Source organism: Oculina patagonica, chromosome 9 (genome assembly GCF_052425735.1).
Source record: "Oculina patagonica isolate OP01 chromosome 9, crgOcupat, whole genome shotgun sequence".
In the NCBI taxonomy this organism is placed as follows: Eukaryota; Metazoa; Cnidaria; class Anthozoa; order Scleractinia; family Oculinidae; genus Oculina; species Oculina patagonica.
Window position 1 is genome coordinate 18732625 of NC_135766.1, and position 17445 is coordinate 18750069.

Consider the following 17445-nt stretch of genomic DNA (forward strand, 5'->3'; position numbering starts at 1 on the left):
AAATTTTACATGGACACCTGAAAGTCGCGTGACAACCTGGAGTGCTCTTGCGTGGGGGTCAACCGCCTATTTTTAATGTCGCGTAATATATGCGTGACGTATATTTGTATTGAGTTACATTATGGGATTAAAACCAGCGAGTTGAGCACATGGCCGCCATCGAGCAGTTGTTGATTTTAACCGTCGCGTTGCTCCTCCTGATACACTACACTAGTGGTGTTCCAGAATAGTTTTCTTCCTTCTAATCCTTCTTTAAACCTCTTAAAATTTCATTTAAGTTCCGCCGTGGAGATTATTGTTCATTTATTACTGTATAAAAACGAGATGGAATTGAATTAAATTGAATAGATTGAGAGGATTATGGGGGGGAAGGTTACTTAGTAGATAGGGAGCCTTATTAGAGAACGGGGAAAAAGGGCTTTTATAAACAATACATCGATCTGTTAGTTAAATGAAGTGGACTTTTCAAATGTTGACTATTGATTTGTGACTCATTTTCACAAAGCACTAGCAATTAAAAAGTAAACGTTGTGGATGTGGCTTAATGGAGAAGGGAGGGTTTATGATAAGCTGATGATTTAGCATTTTTGATTCACATTACATTTTGATATCATAACATAATATTACGATATCTATTTTTCCACGTACTACCATTTCTATTTTTAGAAATTTCTGTATTTTAATTCAAATTTTAAATTGTATACATTATGTAGTTGTAATTTGTAATCCGAGGGCCGCTTGTTTGTCAGTAGTTTTTACTGTTTGCCGTTACCCTCTTTTAATAAAGTTGATTGATTGAAGTTGATTGATTGAATGCGAGGCATGATGTGTAAGGGAACTAACGCATTCTGGGAACGAGCTGGCGCAGTGACTCGGCCCCAGGTCAAATTGACATATTGTCCCAATAATGGTTATTGTATGTCACCCTTCACTAGCACTCACGTTTTTCGGACTTTTGTCTACGCGAAAAATCAAGTGCAAGCTTAGTGTAAATTTCCCTATATTTCAGCGAACAGTTTTTTTGCCAATTAAGTAATAGAGGCACTGTGGATTAATGATGGGTGCGCTAGATTCTCGACTGTGGTTCGAGCTCGAGCCGAACAGGATCTTTATGTTCTGTTCCTAAGCACTTAATGTCATAATTTAACTACCATAGCTTGCCTCCTCCCACCAAGGTGGACTAGAATGCCACCTAGGATGGGAGTATTCCTTGTGCTAAACTTCTTCTTCAAATTCTAGTGAGTACGACAATATTGCAGTTTGATTAGAAGACAAAATAGAAACAAGATTAAATGCGTCTTCTCTGATCCACCTCTTAGTTGGGTTTGTTAAGTGTTCGTTCTTGTTGTTCCTGGAGAAATTTTTCTGAGTAACGTAGACTAATTTCGTAGCGATGCCTGAGATCACAATGCTATAACTCAGTCATCCAAATAACCAAATCATACTAATGATGCAAAGCGCGCGGAAAGAGCCTACCTTATTGTTACTTATTTTCGCGGGACTTAATTTTTGCGATTTTCTAAAAATCGCAAAATTAAAGACCCGCAAAAATTTATTTCAAACGTTTTCTATAATATTTGGTATGTTAATTACGTATTTTGGGCAAAATCGCGAAAATTAAGTCCCACGAAATATGCCTGTTCCATTTTCTGGAAATCAAGTTCCCGCGAAAATAGGTAACAATAACTAAAGGCAATTACGCGGTCGCTGAGTAATCTTCGGGTGCAATAGTATCCGTGACCAAACAAAACGGCGGCGAGCTTTGCTCGTATAAGATAAACGCGCACGAGGATATCCCGAGGCGGCCTTTTGAGAGAAAATTCAGTCGAATCCCCATTTCTTGAACCTCCAAGGGAAAGGAAAAAGAAAATCGATTCGAGAAATGAGTAGTAAAATTGCAGTGTTTGACTGGCTGAAGAAAATCTTAGGGAGACATTTTATTGTTTCAGTTATCGAGAGATTCAAAAGATCGAGTGTTAGTGAAATCAGGATTCCACTGTATCGAACTGTTTGTTCTCTGTTGGGTAGCTTACAGATGGAGGTGTAAGTTCGGGCTGAACGTAACGAGACAACATCTTCATCCAGCATCGTGTTGGGTGAAGGCGACGGATCGTTTACGCTGTCTCTTTATCGAATATTTTATCTCCGACATTCTGCCGGCGATATGTTCACTCGTTTGGCGGAGGTAACCAAGTTGTGGAAAAACTTAACTGAACTCAATTGCAAATTACGTTTTTAATTTTTAATAGCATTGCCTTACTTTACAATCTTTAATTCTTGCCTACTATTAAGCTGTTTTCTAACAATTTAGTTTACAATCGATGATTATATGTGTTTTCTCCTTACAAATCATTCTTACAATCATTTCCCTTGATACGAATTAACCCTACAAAGCTTATTTACAACAAGGTACAAACTTTTTTATAAGAACGTTGAGGCTAAAAAAGTCAAAATCTTAGAAAATGGTGATGACAAACCAAGGGTTGAAGTTTGAGTTCAATTTTTTTTACAAATAAATGAACATTCTTTAAATCCAAATTAGAAACCATCCTTGTCACATGAAAATGTATGTGTACAATCTGAATACGTTTTTGAATGATTTAGTGTAGTACCACTTTGAATTGAAACTTGACAAAGGAGCGTTTTAACAATATTGTCAAGCTCAAATTGTCGAAATGCTAAGAACGTTAGGCTGTACGCCAAATAAATGTTCTTACTAAAAAGAGTGTATCACACATTGAATTAATTAAAATTAGTCCTATCGAATCCTCGGTAACGTTTGTAATCAGCACTTACTACAAATTTATTTTTTAAAATAATTGAAAGTATCTTGAAGATGAAGCTTTTGATTGATCCTACTCACCGGATCCACAGATTAAGTGAGTAGGACTGGGATGGAGCGTTTTCAGCATCAAAACCAAAGTCATATTCCTTCAAGTCGCTACGAACAAAAGAAGCCTCGTTTGCTTCTGTTATTCCAATCCCGTGATCAGCACGTGAACAGCTGGCTCCTCCTCCACCAATCATCATCACTGATCCATCACCAGCATCCAAGTCACACCAGAAGCCGATCTTGTTGGCGCTTTGGATGTTTCCACTGCACTCAGCCTGTTGAAACCCGTCTGTTGACATGTACTGACCGCCATATTGAACCGTACAGCTTCCCAGACACTGGTTACTGGCCCAAACTTTGCCATTTCTAAAGTCGCCATAACTTGTGATTTTAGATCGGAATGTTTGTCCAGCCAAACAGTTACCTGTGGTCTGTAACAAAGGAGTGTGACTTGTGTCATCACTGCGCGTGATCTTAAACTCCCTACCGCTGGCCAACCAAAAGGCTTGTGAGATCATGTCAGTGTTATCAGACGGACTACTTGTTGATCCCATGGCAACCTGTTGGTCATACCACCAGCTACCGTTGTCCAACATCCAATTTTTGTTGTCGTTGTTTGAGAATCGAGCGATTAGAGTCCATCCTTTACGGTCAGCTGTAATATCACAGTACACCTGATGATAAAGTAAAGTTGTTATACATAGTGACAATACTAACAATTCTCTGGTATGCAGAGACTATCAATCAAAGATTGTCAGACGCATTTTAACTCAATCCATTCACTCTTAACATTAGTTATTTTTTGAAAGGATATTGCGTCTCACTGGAGAAAAGTAATTATATGTCACATTTTTTACTGAGTACTTAAAGACAACCTTGCCTCGTTTAACGGGTAAAGCATCGCGTTGTCTTTAAGGCAACTATCTTAGAAGATAGTAAACAAAGTAAACACAAACCTTGAACAACGGCTCTTCTTAATATTTAGGTTTTGTTGCCATTTCGAAACTGTTTTACATGAAACAGTTTTAGTTATGAAAAACATTTTTCGGTTTTAAAGGTAGATTTTGAAACAGCACAATATTTGTTATCGTAAAGCAAGTTGTGAATGAATTTTTCGATAAAAAAGTGTTCGAAAATGTTTGGAGCAGATAAAATGGATAAAATGGCGGATAAAATGGATAAAATGCCGTCCCATTAAAATAGGTCACACCATAGTAATCTAAAATAGCTACTATTTCTTAACACTCACCCGAAATTTAATAGAGTTTTTTATCAGTTCGTAGATTCCAGGACGTCTTGCGGAGGATTTTTCAATAACTTCTTCGCAGGGGTTCACTAGAAGTTAGAGAGAATAAAAAATTATCCGGATTAACCCTCGGACGTTGAAGTAAATTCATATCCCCACCGTCGTACCATGGAGAGGGGGAAGGTGGGGGTATGGATGGAACCCCTCCTCAGAGTTTTCGTTCTATTAAAACACAGCATAATTATTTTGCACTAAGTAGGAAGGCCATGGCTTACTCTACAAGATATATATGTTATTCACCAGCCGGGATGTCCGTATTGGGAAAAACTGTGCCCGAGGTCTTGGATACCGCGGCCAAGGGCGGTTCCAAGACCGAGAACACAGTTTTTCCCAATACGGACCGACCTTGGCTGGTAAATAACATTTTTATTTTTTTCCTACCTTATTTGTTTTTAAAAGAAACCTAGAAAGATTGTGCCACAAAATCTTTGTTTGTATACGCGCGCCATTTCAATGTTAAGTCGATCGACGGGTTACCAAGACTGTAAAAAGGCTGTTTGTTATTTGGTTCAATAAAATTAATAAATAGTCGCTTCGCTTAAATGAACCGTATTCACAGAAAGGTTCAGCATATTAAATTTACACTGAAGAGATTTAATTAAAGAAATTGGGGTAGTAAATAAATGTAAAATAGAGCCAAAGCATTATCACTGACAAAACTAAATTCCGGCTTCCCGATGAATGTTTTGATAAAGAACTCTGTTCGCAGGACATTAAGTTCGAGAATTTCTCTGACTAAAAAAATACCATCTGACTGAAAGACAAATTCGGTATAGCTAGACACACTTGTATTTAACGAATTAATAAGCTCTACGTTGATTCCCAGCATAATTTCTTTGTAATAAACAGTGCGAAAGTGAAGCTGAATGAAATGCGTAGTTTGGACGTACGGTACAATATTATGAGAATTATTTTGGCTGTTTTAATTAAATCTCATTTTCTTGTATTATGGCAGCTAGTGTTTTGCTTTCGAAAAAAAGTGGTCAATAAAAAGACGGTTTTTTAACAAAAAATTGAAGTTTAAACCGGCGCAGCGATTGCGAAATGCCCAAACAACCACAAACTCAACAAACTATGACTAGAACTACAACTTGATTTTGTCGATAAAGAAATAAATACTCGCCTTTAGAAGAACTTCGAGGACTTTAATTACACTTCTATTCTGTCTTTTCACATTTACAACAGTTGGTGAGCGGCTATTTTGATTTTGCAGCGCAAATCTTTCATGTGTTCGTTCGTACAACGCTGCAAAATGATTTCGCGCGGAAAGTGCTCTCGACGATTCATCTCGCAACGGATACCGCCCGCTGTGAGCGGGCCGGATTGGAGAATACCGCCCGCTCCCGGAACCAATCAGATCGCAGGAGTTGTAGAATACCGCCTGCTCACGAACAAATAAAAAAATAAGACATATTATTTGTTGGCTGTGACGTCATATGATGTCACAGAGTCGCCATCTTGTATTCGCCATTTTGGATTTCACCATTTTCTTAGAGTGTCAGAAAATAGCGGAAAAGGATGGAATCAAGCCAGAATGCTTATGCAATGTAAAAACTAACAAATCGTACGATTTTGTTTCAAAAAACCTGAAAAAATAAGGGAAAATGTTAAAAAAGGACGATTGTTGGTCAGATCAACTTGTAATTATGACTTTGCCATGGCAGCGTCAAATATCATGGGCACATGGTTGACATATCAAAGTTTCCGCGAGGGATGAATGAACAGCTTTCGAAAGTTTCAGCATTGCAGAGTAAATCTTAGGCTCGATTACTGCCGCTTACTCGAGTCCGGTCCTTGTTTGGGCTCATTTTCCCGAAAATCGGCTGGAAATCGAGCCTTAGTAAATTCTCCTTTTAAAATTTCGTTAAAACCTCCCCTTGTCCAATGGTAAAAAACAGTTGCTCTACCAACTAAGCTGCGACGTCAGACGAGTACAGCTCGTGGGTCGTTACAGTGGTGATCAGTGTCAAGGTATATATATATTGCAAAAGGTACTGAATATTTATTGTAATGCAATGTTGAGTCACTCAGCAACAATATTTGCAGCTCTTAGCTTTCTTGTTTCTTATCTACGTATAAAGGAACCTGTTAAAGGGTCGTTTAACTGAAGGAGTATTAAATACACAACCTTTAGTCACAATGACAGTAGTGGTTGTTTCCGCTAGTCCATAGCGATTTATGGCTTGACATATGTAATCTCCGTCGTATTTGTATTTTCCCGTGTTGATTTCAAGACATCCGTTCTCCTGATAAGCCAGTGTTGAATCAGATGACTGATCAGCACGTGACCACTGCAGATTGGGTGGAGGGGATCCTAGAGCTTCACAACAGAGGCTTAAAGTAGATCCTTGAACTACAGCGACTTGTGAGGGAGGTTTGTTGGTGATTACCGGCGGCTCTATAAAAATAATAGATCGATACATCACTCTTTTTATTATCTTGTTACATAATTGTCGCTTGCGGGTTTACCGATAGGAGAATTTTGTACTAGTAAATAGAGAAAAGCTAAAAAGTGATCTGTGGTTGGTAGCGGTTTAGACATTCCTGCATGTATACGATCAGGTCGTATCTAGAAAAGTGTGATCCATATTACGCATTCTATTGCAGCTACGACAATAATGCCGAAGAATAACGTTTAGTACGAATTTGTGTATGTTTGCCAATGAACAAACTGAGGCTCCTGTGGCGTCAAAATTAGTCACCATGGCAACGCAACGCTTAAATAGGTCAAATATACCCTCTATTTTCAGGCTAATAAGATACTTGCATTTGTTTGCAGGATTTTCTTGTTTGCAGTTTGTAATTTGAACGGTGTAATTTTGTTTTCGACCCGTGAGGCTGACCGAATTTAACTCAGGTCTAATTATTCCGTGTTATCGTTTCTCGGTACTTTAGAGATATTGAATTAGTTACCTTCGTTTTTGATAAACAAAGTAAGGCAGAAAAAGTCGAAACTCAAGCAACTTCTGACGAAACCGAAAATACTTTGGTGTAAATACTCGTGCACGACTCCAAATTCACATGTTTGAGGTTTCTATACTTGCTTCTTGCCAATAATAGACTGCATTTTTTACTCCTTATTGGATAGCCTGCAAGCAGGCTCCCTATTTGGGGGCAACGTGAATTGAACTCGCGGGATCGCTCCTTCGGCACTCGAAGAGTTCAATTCACGTTGCCCCCGAATAGAGAGCCTGCTTGAAACATCGGGTTTCCTTTAGACATAGCAACGAATTTTAGTGCCATTTATTAAATTTTCATCTTTATCTGTTAACTGATACAAACTTAACAAGATTACACCAAATGTTTTTCATTCGCATCATTGGCCTAGCTGTAATACGAACTTACCAAAATTACTTTGAGCCATCTCAAGATTCTTTCATTGTAAATTAAATTTTGTGTCTTATAGGATTGTGTCCTTATAGTTTATGGGCTACTATATGCCTTTATAGGGTACATTTTTTTTTATTTGTAGGGGGTTATTTCAATAAAGGGCATAACGTTGTGTATGAATTATCCTAAATATCAAGAGAGGATAATGGGACAGAGAGGGACTTAGAGGGCGTTGGCCGGGATATGTCAAAGACAGAAAAGTTATTTTTAGATATGCGGACGTCCACAAAAGCGTAGTTCCGGTTCTAGTAAAGTCAATAAATCGGGCCAGCGTGACATTTGTTTTATCGGCTAATTAACATTTAGCATGTCATTTTTAGTGGGCATTTTACAGGCGTTTAGAGTTCGGCAACGATATTAATGTCAATGATAGATTGTATCGGAAGCTTTCCAAAGTAAGCGTCTTCTGTAGATGCTAAATAAAAATCGTGACAGGCCTACATATTTTCTCTTGCCTACACGGACTCCTACTGTTTGTTATTACTATTTGCGACCTGATTTTTTAACCGCTGTGTCTTTTAAGTATCGCTCTGAGAAGCGTGTCTTTAAGCGATTTGCTTTTTTAATGCGACAACATAGGATAGCAGGCTTTCGAAAAAGGCCTTCTCCTTCTGCATACTTTAATTATTATTGGGAAGCGTTTTAGGTCGAATAGACGTTTATGGCACTCCAAAAGTGTAGACTGGAGGTCACACAATCTGCATGCTTTCCTGCAGTTTGTAGACATTAACACCTCTCTCATTTGCTAAATGATTTTGCCCGTGCGGTTTGATTTGGCTGATATCATTTTGCAAGATATGTTTTAATCTCTCAAAATGTTCGCCCTGGAAGGACTTTGTCGGAAACTTTCTTTGAAAGTGTAATTTTATTTTATTTTGTGACGCCGAACCCGGCTGTTTAATTAACTTTGCTTGAAGGTGTGATGTATCTTATCACAGATGACATACCGGTATCTGTGTTTTTCCGGTTTTGTCTGATTCGTCAGAGAATGTCGAAAAAGATATATATTTGTTTCGAAGAGACGCTGTGCCGTATTCGATCGGGCGTTTTGTCGCTTGAGCTCGAAATAACGAAGGTTTTTTATTCCCCTGTTCGCACGTATGGTCTGGCACCGCATGAATGAAATGTAAGAGTATCTCTAGGCGTACTGGGGTCTGTTATCTGTTATCTGTTGTGCCTGTTTATGCAGGTTTAATATATATGGTTTTGACTTTATTCTTCGCGAGCCATTGGATTTGAAAAAAATTGTAGAATCTATCTCTTATTCCTAATATTTCCTGTGAAAATTTTATTTCACAACTCGCTCTCATCAATGAAACGTTTCCGCTATTGTTAATGACATTTCTCACGCCTTGATCATGAATGGCGTGTGCGGAAGCCAAGAAAAACAGACACTTCCGTTTTGCACGAGGCTAAATATAACTTTTCTGTCTTTGACATATCCCAAGGCCTAGACTAGGAGACTACCTCTCTGTCCCATTATCCTCTCTTGTAAATATTCATATATGTAGTTTTATCCTTTTTGTTATTATTTTTTTCGGCCAACGCATCTGTGTAATTAAATTGATTTTAAAAAGCGAAAATATACACAAGGTAGACCAAAATAAAACTCTAATTAACTGAAGGAGTATCTCAGTTAAAGAAAAATAAAATTCAAAAACAGCGATTTATCAGACGTATGACATTATTTAATTAAACATACAAAAGGCAATAATTATATACCTTTTAGTCTCAAGCTGCTGACAGCCTTTAGAATTCCATAACCAGTGTATACCGTGCACATGTATGATCCAACATGATACCTTTGTACATTGCTGATTCGCAGGACACCAACTTCCGAAGAAGTATCTGTCAACAAGGCACCTCCAAGCTTACTCCACGTTATCCTTTTAGATGTTTGACCATCAACCCAGCAGTAAAATGTCGCGTCTTTATTGATAAAGACATCCAAGGACACTGGAAATACCTTGATCTTTGGGGGAATGACGCATTCTCCTTTCGGTCCCTGTGATCCTACCGAGCCTTTGTAACCTTTGTTTCCTTTAACACCAATATAACCTTTTACTCCTTTACGGCCCATCGGTCCAACATCTCCTTTTTTGCCAGGGTAGCCAATGGTTCCTTTCTCGCCCATCTCACCCTTACTTCCCTTCGATCCTTGAGGTCCTTGCCTTCCTGTCTGGCCTTGAGCTCCTGTAGGACCCAAAGGTCCTTGTGGGCCTGTTGTTCCAGGGGCTCCTTTATTTCCCTTGTATCCAGGATACCCAGGAGCTCCACGGTCTCCCGGGGGTCCTGGCGATCCTTTTATTCCTGGACGGCCCATCAGTCCAACATCTCCTTTTACCCCAGGGGAGCCAACGGATCCTTCCTCGCCCTTTACACCCTTAATTCCCTTCGATCCTTGAGGTCCTTGCATTCCGGTTGGGCCTTGAGCTCCTGTAGGACCCAAAGACCCTTGTGGGCCTTGTTTCCCAGGGGCTCCTTTTTCTCCTTTGAATCCAGGATACCCATGCATTCCTTTGTCTCCCGGGGGTCCTGGCGGGCCAACTTTGCAAATCTTGCCTGGTGGGGTGCATACTTTGTTGATTTCAGTATGAATTTGCTGAAGAGATATTTTTGGAGAAGTTTGTGTCTGGGCAGCAGCTTCTCGTCTATTTTTGTGATAACGCGGTTCCACGACATTTTCAGCATATTCAGCATCTACATAATGATAGAAGTTACAGTCAGTTAGTGATATTATCAAGACACTCATTCTGCACAGTACTACCCGGAAGTTTAAATGAGCTAGGCAACCTAAATAAACGGCACGCAATTCATGCAGAAGCGATTACGTTTCCCATGAAGGTCTTAAAAAAATCAGGAAATTTGAAAATAAATAATGTAAATAAAAGTAGCTGACAACGTTTGTGTTGAATGATTGTTAAACCAAAAGTTGCGTTATCCTGAAGCGTGACATCTATACACGATACTTCTTGCGGGCGACATGCAAAGTCCAGAGCTGTCTCTTTCGTTTATACTTTGTATCAGCCCTTTCTAACTTTCCAGGAGTATTTTGCTTTGTGTTTTTCGCGGCGGTTTCCTATCAACTTGATCTCTGTTCGCATTACATTTCTTCCTGTAGCTAGGTCCTAGTCCCATATGGTTCTATTAATCGGTTGAGCGAAACAGAATGCAGTACAGAACTACAGAACCCACCGACGCCTCAAGATATTAAGCGATCGTCATCGTATAAAAAGTGTTAGCCTGAACCTGATAGCATCCAATTCAAGGTGTTTAGCAAATTTTTCTGTCTCTTTTGTACTAATTAAACAATTATCCGAAAACCTTTGCGCTCTTCCGATTGGGGACTGCGTACGAACATTTACTAGGGGAAGGGAAGGGTGGGGAGGGGAGAGGACTCCTTGCCATAAGGTTAAATACGTAAGAATTGTAGGGGCCAAATAATAATACAGCTTCTTGTTGATGATTGCCATTAGGAAACTTGCCAGTAGATGCCATTGACCTAAAGTTTGCTTTGAACTCTTTTATATTCATCTATGATAACGTCTTGCATAAGCCTCTAGCTATGATTTGAACTCTATTTAAACTGCAACTGCACTGACTAACGTGTATTTCAACCGAATTATTTTCTTTGATAACAGGTTATTTTTATTACATCAAGATTTTGTAAGGTGTCCCTCAGAGGTTATCGGAGCTTTCTCCTTCCTGGTTTGATCCTTTCAATTACTGGCAGCTGAAACAAATCGCAAACATTCAAGACAAAAACTTTTCAAGGGCAGATGGAAAATGCGATACAGGATGTTTGGTTTCAGAAATGCCTGATCAGTGAAGTTATAACACACTTCCTGTAATTCGATCAGTCACGTATATCTTAATCTTCTTTTCTTCTGCTGAAAACAAATATTCCTCGTTCGATTCAATTCTAAGAGGTTTTATGCTGTATGAGCCATACATTTTAACGTCCTCTTAGCCGGATGGTTGTAATCGCAAGTTCAAACAAGTTTAAAACTGTTTAAGGAGAAACAGCAGCAACATAGCTACAGCTTTTAGTTAATTAGCTCCTACACATGCCACTATAAGGAGAACCGAAGGAGAAAATATAAGCAGAAGTCCAGTCTTGGAACGACGTTGCTCTGTTTCTCCACATCCTTAGGCCTTTTAAAATAAAACAGTTTGATCTGTTTGTATCTGTTAGCTGAATATTGATTTTTAAAGGGGTAGAAACTTTTAGGAAAATAAATCTTACACGAATTTACGAGCAACTGTGTACCCTCCGAAAAGCAGTTGGCGTTTTCTCGTATCGAAAATGACCTTTTTTCCGCTTCGAAAACGACAGTCATTATATTTCTTGAATCTCTAAAGGTCGAGCTAAAATTTCACTGAAGAAAATCTGAGCGGATTACAAGCAAGTCGTAAATGTCACCCGTAACAGTTCTCAACTCATAGAAACTCTGATCATGAAAAATCGTCTTCTACTTACTCTCTGGTGTTTCTATTTCGTCTTTGTGATCTGTTGTCTGCGGTGATCGTATCTCGATGCGCCTTTCGACATTCGTAATACGCAATTCATTCATCTCCGTTTTACTGTTTATCGATTCCATCCTCAGAAACAGCGCCACAATCAACAACATTGAAATAAAAGACAGAACCGAAGATCCTTTGTGGAGAACGTCGCCACATTTTGCGGAAGATTTATTGTTTGCGTCCATGATGGATTCCAGTCAACAAACAGTTGTTCAATGAAGCTCGACTGCCGTGCTAACTGTTTGATTTCCCATCAGCAGTTTCATGTTCCTGTCACAGGGGACATGCAAAGACATAACTGTATAGCGCCGGAAACCGTTATTAATTGATCTGTCGTCGTTTGAATGAAACTCAGTTTAACCTTTTAACACCAAAAATTGATGAATTGAACAGTTGTGTATTGTAAGGTCGTTAGAGCTTTTTATTGTTGTTTTTCTTATTTTAGAGCGCAAGCGGGCGCATGCTAACAATCCTACATGGTTAAAGACTTCTTAGTTTATGATGTAGTGTTGAGACTCCTTGTATTATTGAGAGTGATAAGCCACCGTATTTTTATACCCTTTGGAGACTGTTCATTTATTTCGACGCAAAAAAGGATATTGTTACATTATTTTCAGGGAACGAGTAATTTCTCTCATATTTTCGTGAACTTGGCGCAAAAACTTTGATTTAAGAAACAATTTTACTAATTAGCAAAACTCTTATTCCCCCCCCCCCCCCCCCCTCCCCTTTTCACCTTTGAGATGGCGGCGAGACCCGAAGACTCGTTAAAATGACAGAAACCTTGGTTTGTGTGAAATTTTGTTCATATTACCGCTAGTTTTGGTGCTTGAGGGTTTCTTGTATTCATGTTGGTTTGACGAAGACAGCTTGCTGTGTTACTCTGAACTATTCACAAGAAACACAAAACTCCAAAAAACGTCTCAACAGCTAGAGCTTCCTGTTTTTAATAGTTCAAGGCTATCACTTACTTTCACTTCAGACACGAAGTACAATTTTTTTTATCTCATGTTAATTTTTAGTAAAACTGACGTTGTAAATGAGTCTTGTGAGTGTGACAACAAAGAGGGTGTAGAATAGGGAATACATATGTCTATTTTAGAGTCTAGAGAAGCATACTTTTAAACTCTATCATCGCTGACTCGTCGTGTTTAGAAAAAAGGTGAGGTATGTTGATATGAGAGCGTGCCTATGAGAGAACCAGACAGGAATTGATAAAGCTCAAATCACCAATTTCGCTCAAACATGACCTTGGTATTTGTTTTCTTGTCCGAATCTGTAAGAAAGATAAAACGAACTAATAAAGTATGCTGCGGCAAGAAGTCACTTAGTTGAAGACTTTGAGACACTTTTTTTAGTGAGCGCGCCTTTGGATGACGCATTTTGAGAGCGCGTTAACTTTTGAAAGATGTCAGACGAATGCCAGCGTACGAGAGGTTTACGTGTTAAAAAGCGGGTTGCGCACTATTTTTAGGGCGGCTTTCACGTCTTGTTTCCGATATTTTCAGTTTTAGAACTCACAGAAGTGCTCTTCTGCATTTACATTGTAAATTATAAGAAAACGATGTTATATTGTCGCAATGCTATTTTAAGTTGGATCGGCTTGTGAGATTCACTGAGCTACCCAATAGTACCAACTCACTGAAAGAAGCGCGCCTCCGATTAAGACTGCCAGCTAACTCTGCGAGCTATCCCTTGGTCAGTGTCATGTAAGAGATTCCACCAGATTGAACACGAAACCAGGGTGATATGCTAAATATTTCATTTCTTAAACCAAAATGAAAATATATTTTCCATATGAATTACACCATGACCTACTGAGAGACACCTATCTTTTAAGGTCGAATCATATAAATTAACGAAAACAGAAGTTAAAACACAGATGTCTATTTTAATTATATGAGTGTATATTACCACGATGCCATTTTTAGTTGGATCGGCTTGAGTGTTTTAACAACTCAATGAAAGGAGCGACCCTCTGATAAAGACTGCTAAGTAAGTCTAACATGGTCGCTGACATGTAAAAGATACCAGATTTTGCCGGATATGTTAAAATACTTCCTTTCTTATATAAAGATAAAAATATATGCTTCATATAAATTACATACATCATGACTTACTGAAAGATATCTATCTTTTAAACTCGTATGGTACTTAATAGCGAAAAAAGAATTGGAAAACAATTGTCAATTTTAGTAATAGTCGTAGACTGCGATAAGTCTTATTTTTTTCCTATCGTGCTCTTCGAAAACACGACTTTTCCGGTCGCGCGTAAGATTTCAGGAACAAAATCCGACTGCTCGCATTTTATAATAGTATTAATAGTAAGCAATAGGTGATGTTTGGTTTCAGCAGTGCATTGGAACTACAGTCGAATCCTGTTTTTTCGAACCATCAGTGGAAACAAAAAATACATATAAACAATAATTTCCTGCACTCTTGATCAGTCTCGTGTATCTTAAACTGCCTTTAATTTTTCTTCTTTACAAAACAAACATCGGCTTTGCTCACGTCCAAGAAGATATTTTTATTTGCAAAAGTCATGTAATTTTACATCCTATAATTTAAATATGACCACAAGTTTGAGTATTCTAATTTCTTAGCTGAAAATTAAGGTCGGATAAAATTTACGGTTATTAATAAAAATCATTGCGCAAATTTGCGCGGAGCTGTTGTTGTCTTTCCGACGATCCGACAGCTCGCGTTTCCTCGAACACAAAACAATTTCCGTAAAAAGCTCCTGAAGGCCTGATCATTACTAATTCTCAAAACGCAGTTCATAAAATGCCTTCTACTTACTCTCTGGCGTTTCCATTTTGTCTTTGTCATCTGTTGTCTGCGATGATCGTATCTCGATGCGCCTTTCGACATTCGTAATACGCAATTCATTCATCTCCGTTTTCCTGTTTATCGTTTCCATCCTCAAAAACAGCGCCACAATCAACAACATGGAAATAAAGGACAGAACCGAAGAACCTTTGTGGAGAACGTCGCCACATTTGGCGGAAGATTTATTGTTTGCGTCCATGATGGATTCTAGTTAACAAACAGTTGTTCAATGAAGCTCGACTGCCGTGCTAACTGTTTGATTTCCCTTCAGCAGTTTCATGTTCCTGTCATACGGGGCATGTCAAGACATAACTGTAAAGCGCCGGAAACCGTTCTTAATTCATCTGTCATCGCTTTCAATCGCTTGGAGCAAACTTTAACCTTTTATTGACAAGGATGATAACATGCATATTATTTTGTCATTATTCTCGTAGTGTGATCGAGCAGGCGGTATTCTCAGAACCCTGCAGGGGTTATTCTGAAATATACCGAGACTTCTTGGTAATGAAACTCGTTGCGTTGTAGAATAGTGATATAGCAGCGGTTGTTTAATAGTGAATGGAATATCAGATCTCCTATATAACTAACCTCGGCTCTTAACCCATCCGAAAACATCTTTTCCCTTTTATCTAACGGATGGACCATATTTTTCGTTGCTTACTTTGCAATCTTTTTACGTTATTCTTTTGCATAATTTTTTTTGGTTGATCCGCAAATCCAAACATCTTCACCCCCCCCCCCCCCCCTAACCCTCCATCTAAACAAATACTATGGACCAACCCTTTCGGTATTTTTTTTCTATAAAAAACCTTTCTGTGTCAAATAAACAAACATTTAAGCTTGTCTACTTTGAAAAAAAGTTCATGGTCAAGTGCAACTCATTCTTGGCATCCCATCTGACCGAGTTCTTAGTCCTATGAATACGGCGCATGGGAACTGCAACAGATCAAAAGTCGATACTGCTGGAGGGGGGAGGGGGTACCGGCGATGACAAAAAATCTCATTCGAAGAGACATCCTTATTTGCTTTATGCTAAGGAAGCCCAGGAGGTACATTGACGCATTTGTCAAATCACACTTTCGAATTCGAAAAAAAGACAAACGTCTAACGAAACAGAAATTTATGATTAACCTGAAGCCTTAATCGATTAATGCTCTAGTTCTTGGATGAAGAAAAATTTCTCAAATTATCAAATGAATTTATTCGACGTAACATGCATCACCATATCCTGAAGTACTTACTAGATCAGCACAATTCACGCCTCACTTCTTTACTTAAAGGGATAGTTTCACAGTTCGGCCCATGAGACAGCTTGCTACACAGACGCCCTTTGCGCTAGTCACCCATTCCCTCCCCATTCTTTTGGGGAACGCGTGACGAATGTAAAGAGCGACTGTGTAGATAGATCTGTAATTAGATAGAAGGTCGTCAGTAGTGGAGGTTCTGCGGTACGGTGGAAAAATAAATTTTACTCGAGTGATTTTAACAATTATTTAATAGCATTGCCTTCTTTACAGTACTTGGTTCTTGTGTTCCATCTTCCTTTTTTACATGCTCGATACTTTTAATTGCACTCCTTCTTACATTTTAATTTTACAAGCAAGGCTTTTTTCCTTTCTATTCATTATTACCATCATTTTAACGCACTCACCAAGATCAGACATTTGTTTGACAAAAATTTTATTAAAACTTCGTCAAATGAAACTTAACTTTAAATCTACATAATTAAGGTATAGAAGTTAACCTTCTCGGCCAGAGGTGAAGCACACTCAATACCAAAAGTATCATTCATTGTTATCAAGGTACTTAAGGTCTTTCCTCAGTTTAGCGTAAACCCGTCGCCTTTGCCCAGGTGAAAAGTAATAATCAATGTTTAGTGATTGCATCAGGTTGAAGTACATTGCAACCGAGTTTAGCAGTTGAATCATTTCAATTTCCACCTAAAAAATACTATTTATTCCTATATCTATACCTTGCTCAAACCGTCCAAGTTCATGAACATGTATATTTTCTTCACTATATATGTACTGTCAAAACAGGAAACGATACTTTTCATAAGAACATTTAGGCCGAGAAAAGACAAAATCTTACGAACATGCTAAGAACATACATATTGATGAATACATGCTGATTTCTTTTACACTTTTTTGTAAAATGCAGAATAAAGCGTATAAAGAACGAATAGCGTGGGCATGTATACGCACAATTTGAATACATTTTGGGATGATTTACTACAGTACCACTTTGGGCAAAAACATGAAAAAGGCGTTTTAAGAATAGTGTCAGACTCAAATTGTCGAAATGCTTAGAACATTAAGTCGCACCCCCAAATGATGTTCTTATAAAAAAAATAGTGTATTAAACATTGCATTAATTGAAATTAGTTCCATCGAATCCTACGTAACGTTGTTAATCAGCACCTACAATAATATATAATTTTAACAGCAAACTCAGAGTTCAAGCATAATCTGGAACGTGACTTTCTTGGAGATGAAGCTTCTGATTGTTCCTACTCAACGGATCCACAGATTTAATGAGTAGGACTGGGATGGGGCGGTAACTG

General features: G+C 38.5%; 2 protein-coding genes across 3 annotated transcripts in view; both read right to left on the minus strand.

The window, feature by feature from the left end:
- Positions 1 to 17445, minus strand: part of LOC144666335 (uncharacterized) — an 84345-nt gene that overhangs the window by 54990 nt on the left and 11910 nt on the right. The gene's annotated exons all lie outside the window — the stretch shown is intronic.
- LOC144666343 (uncharacterized) overlaps positions 2220 to 17445 on the minus strand; it is a 75531-nt gene continuing 60305 nt past the window's right edge. Inside the window, exon 6 of one of the 2 annotated variants that reach the window (XR_013573169.1) lies at positions 2220 to 2255. Coding sequence is in view for 1 of the 2 variants with exons in the window: in XM_078527752.1 (XP_078383878.1) it covers positions 2860 to 3507 (648 nt within the window). In the remaining variant the exon portion in view is untranslated. Of the gene's footprint in view, positions 3508 to 17445 lie in introns of both variants that reach the window. The other variant, XM_078527752.1, reaches the window with a different exon arrangement.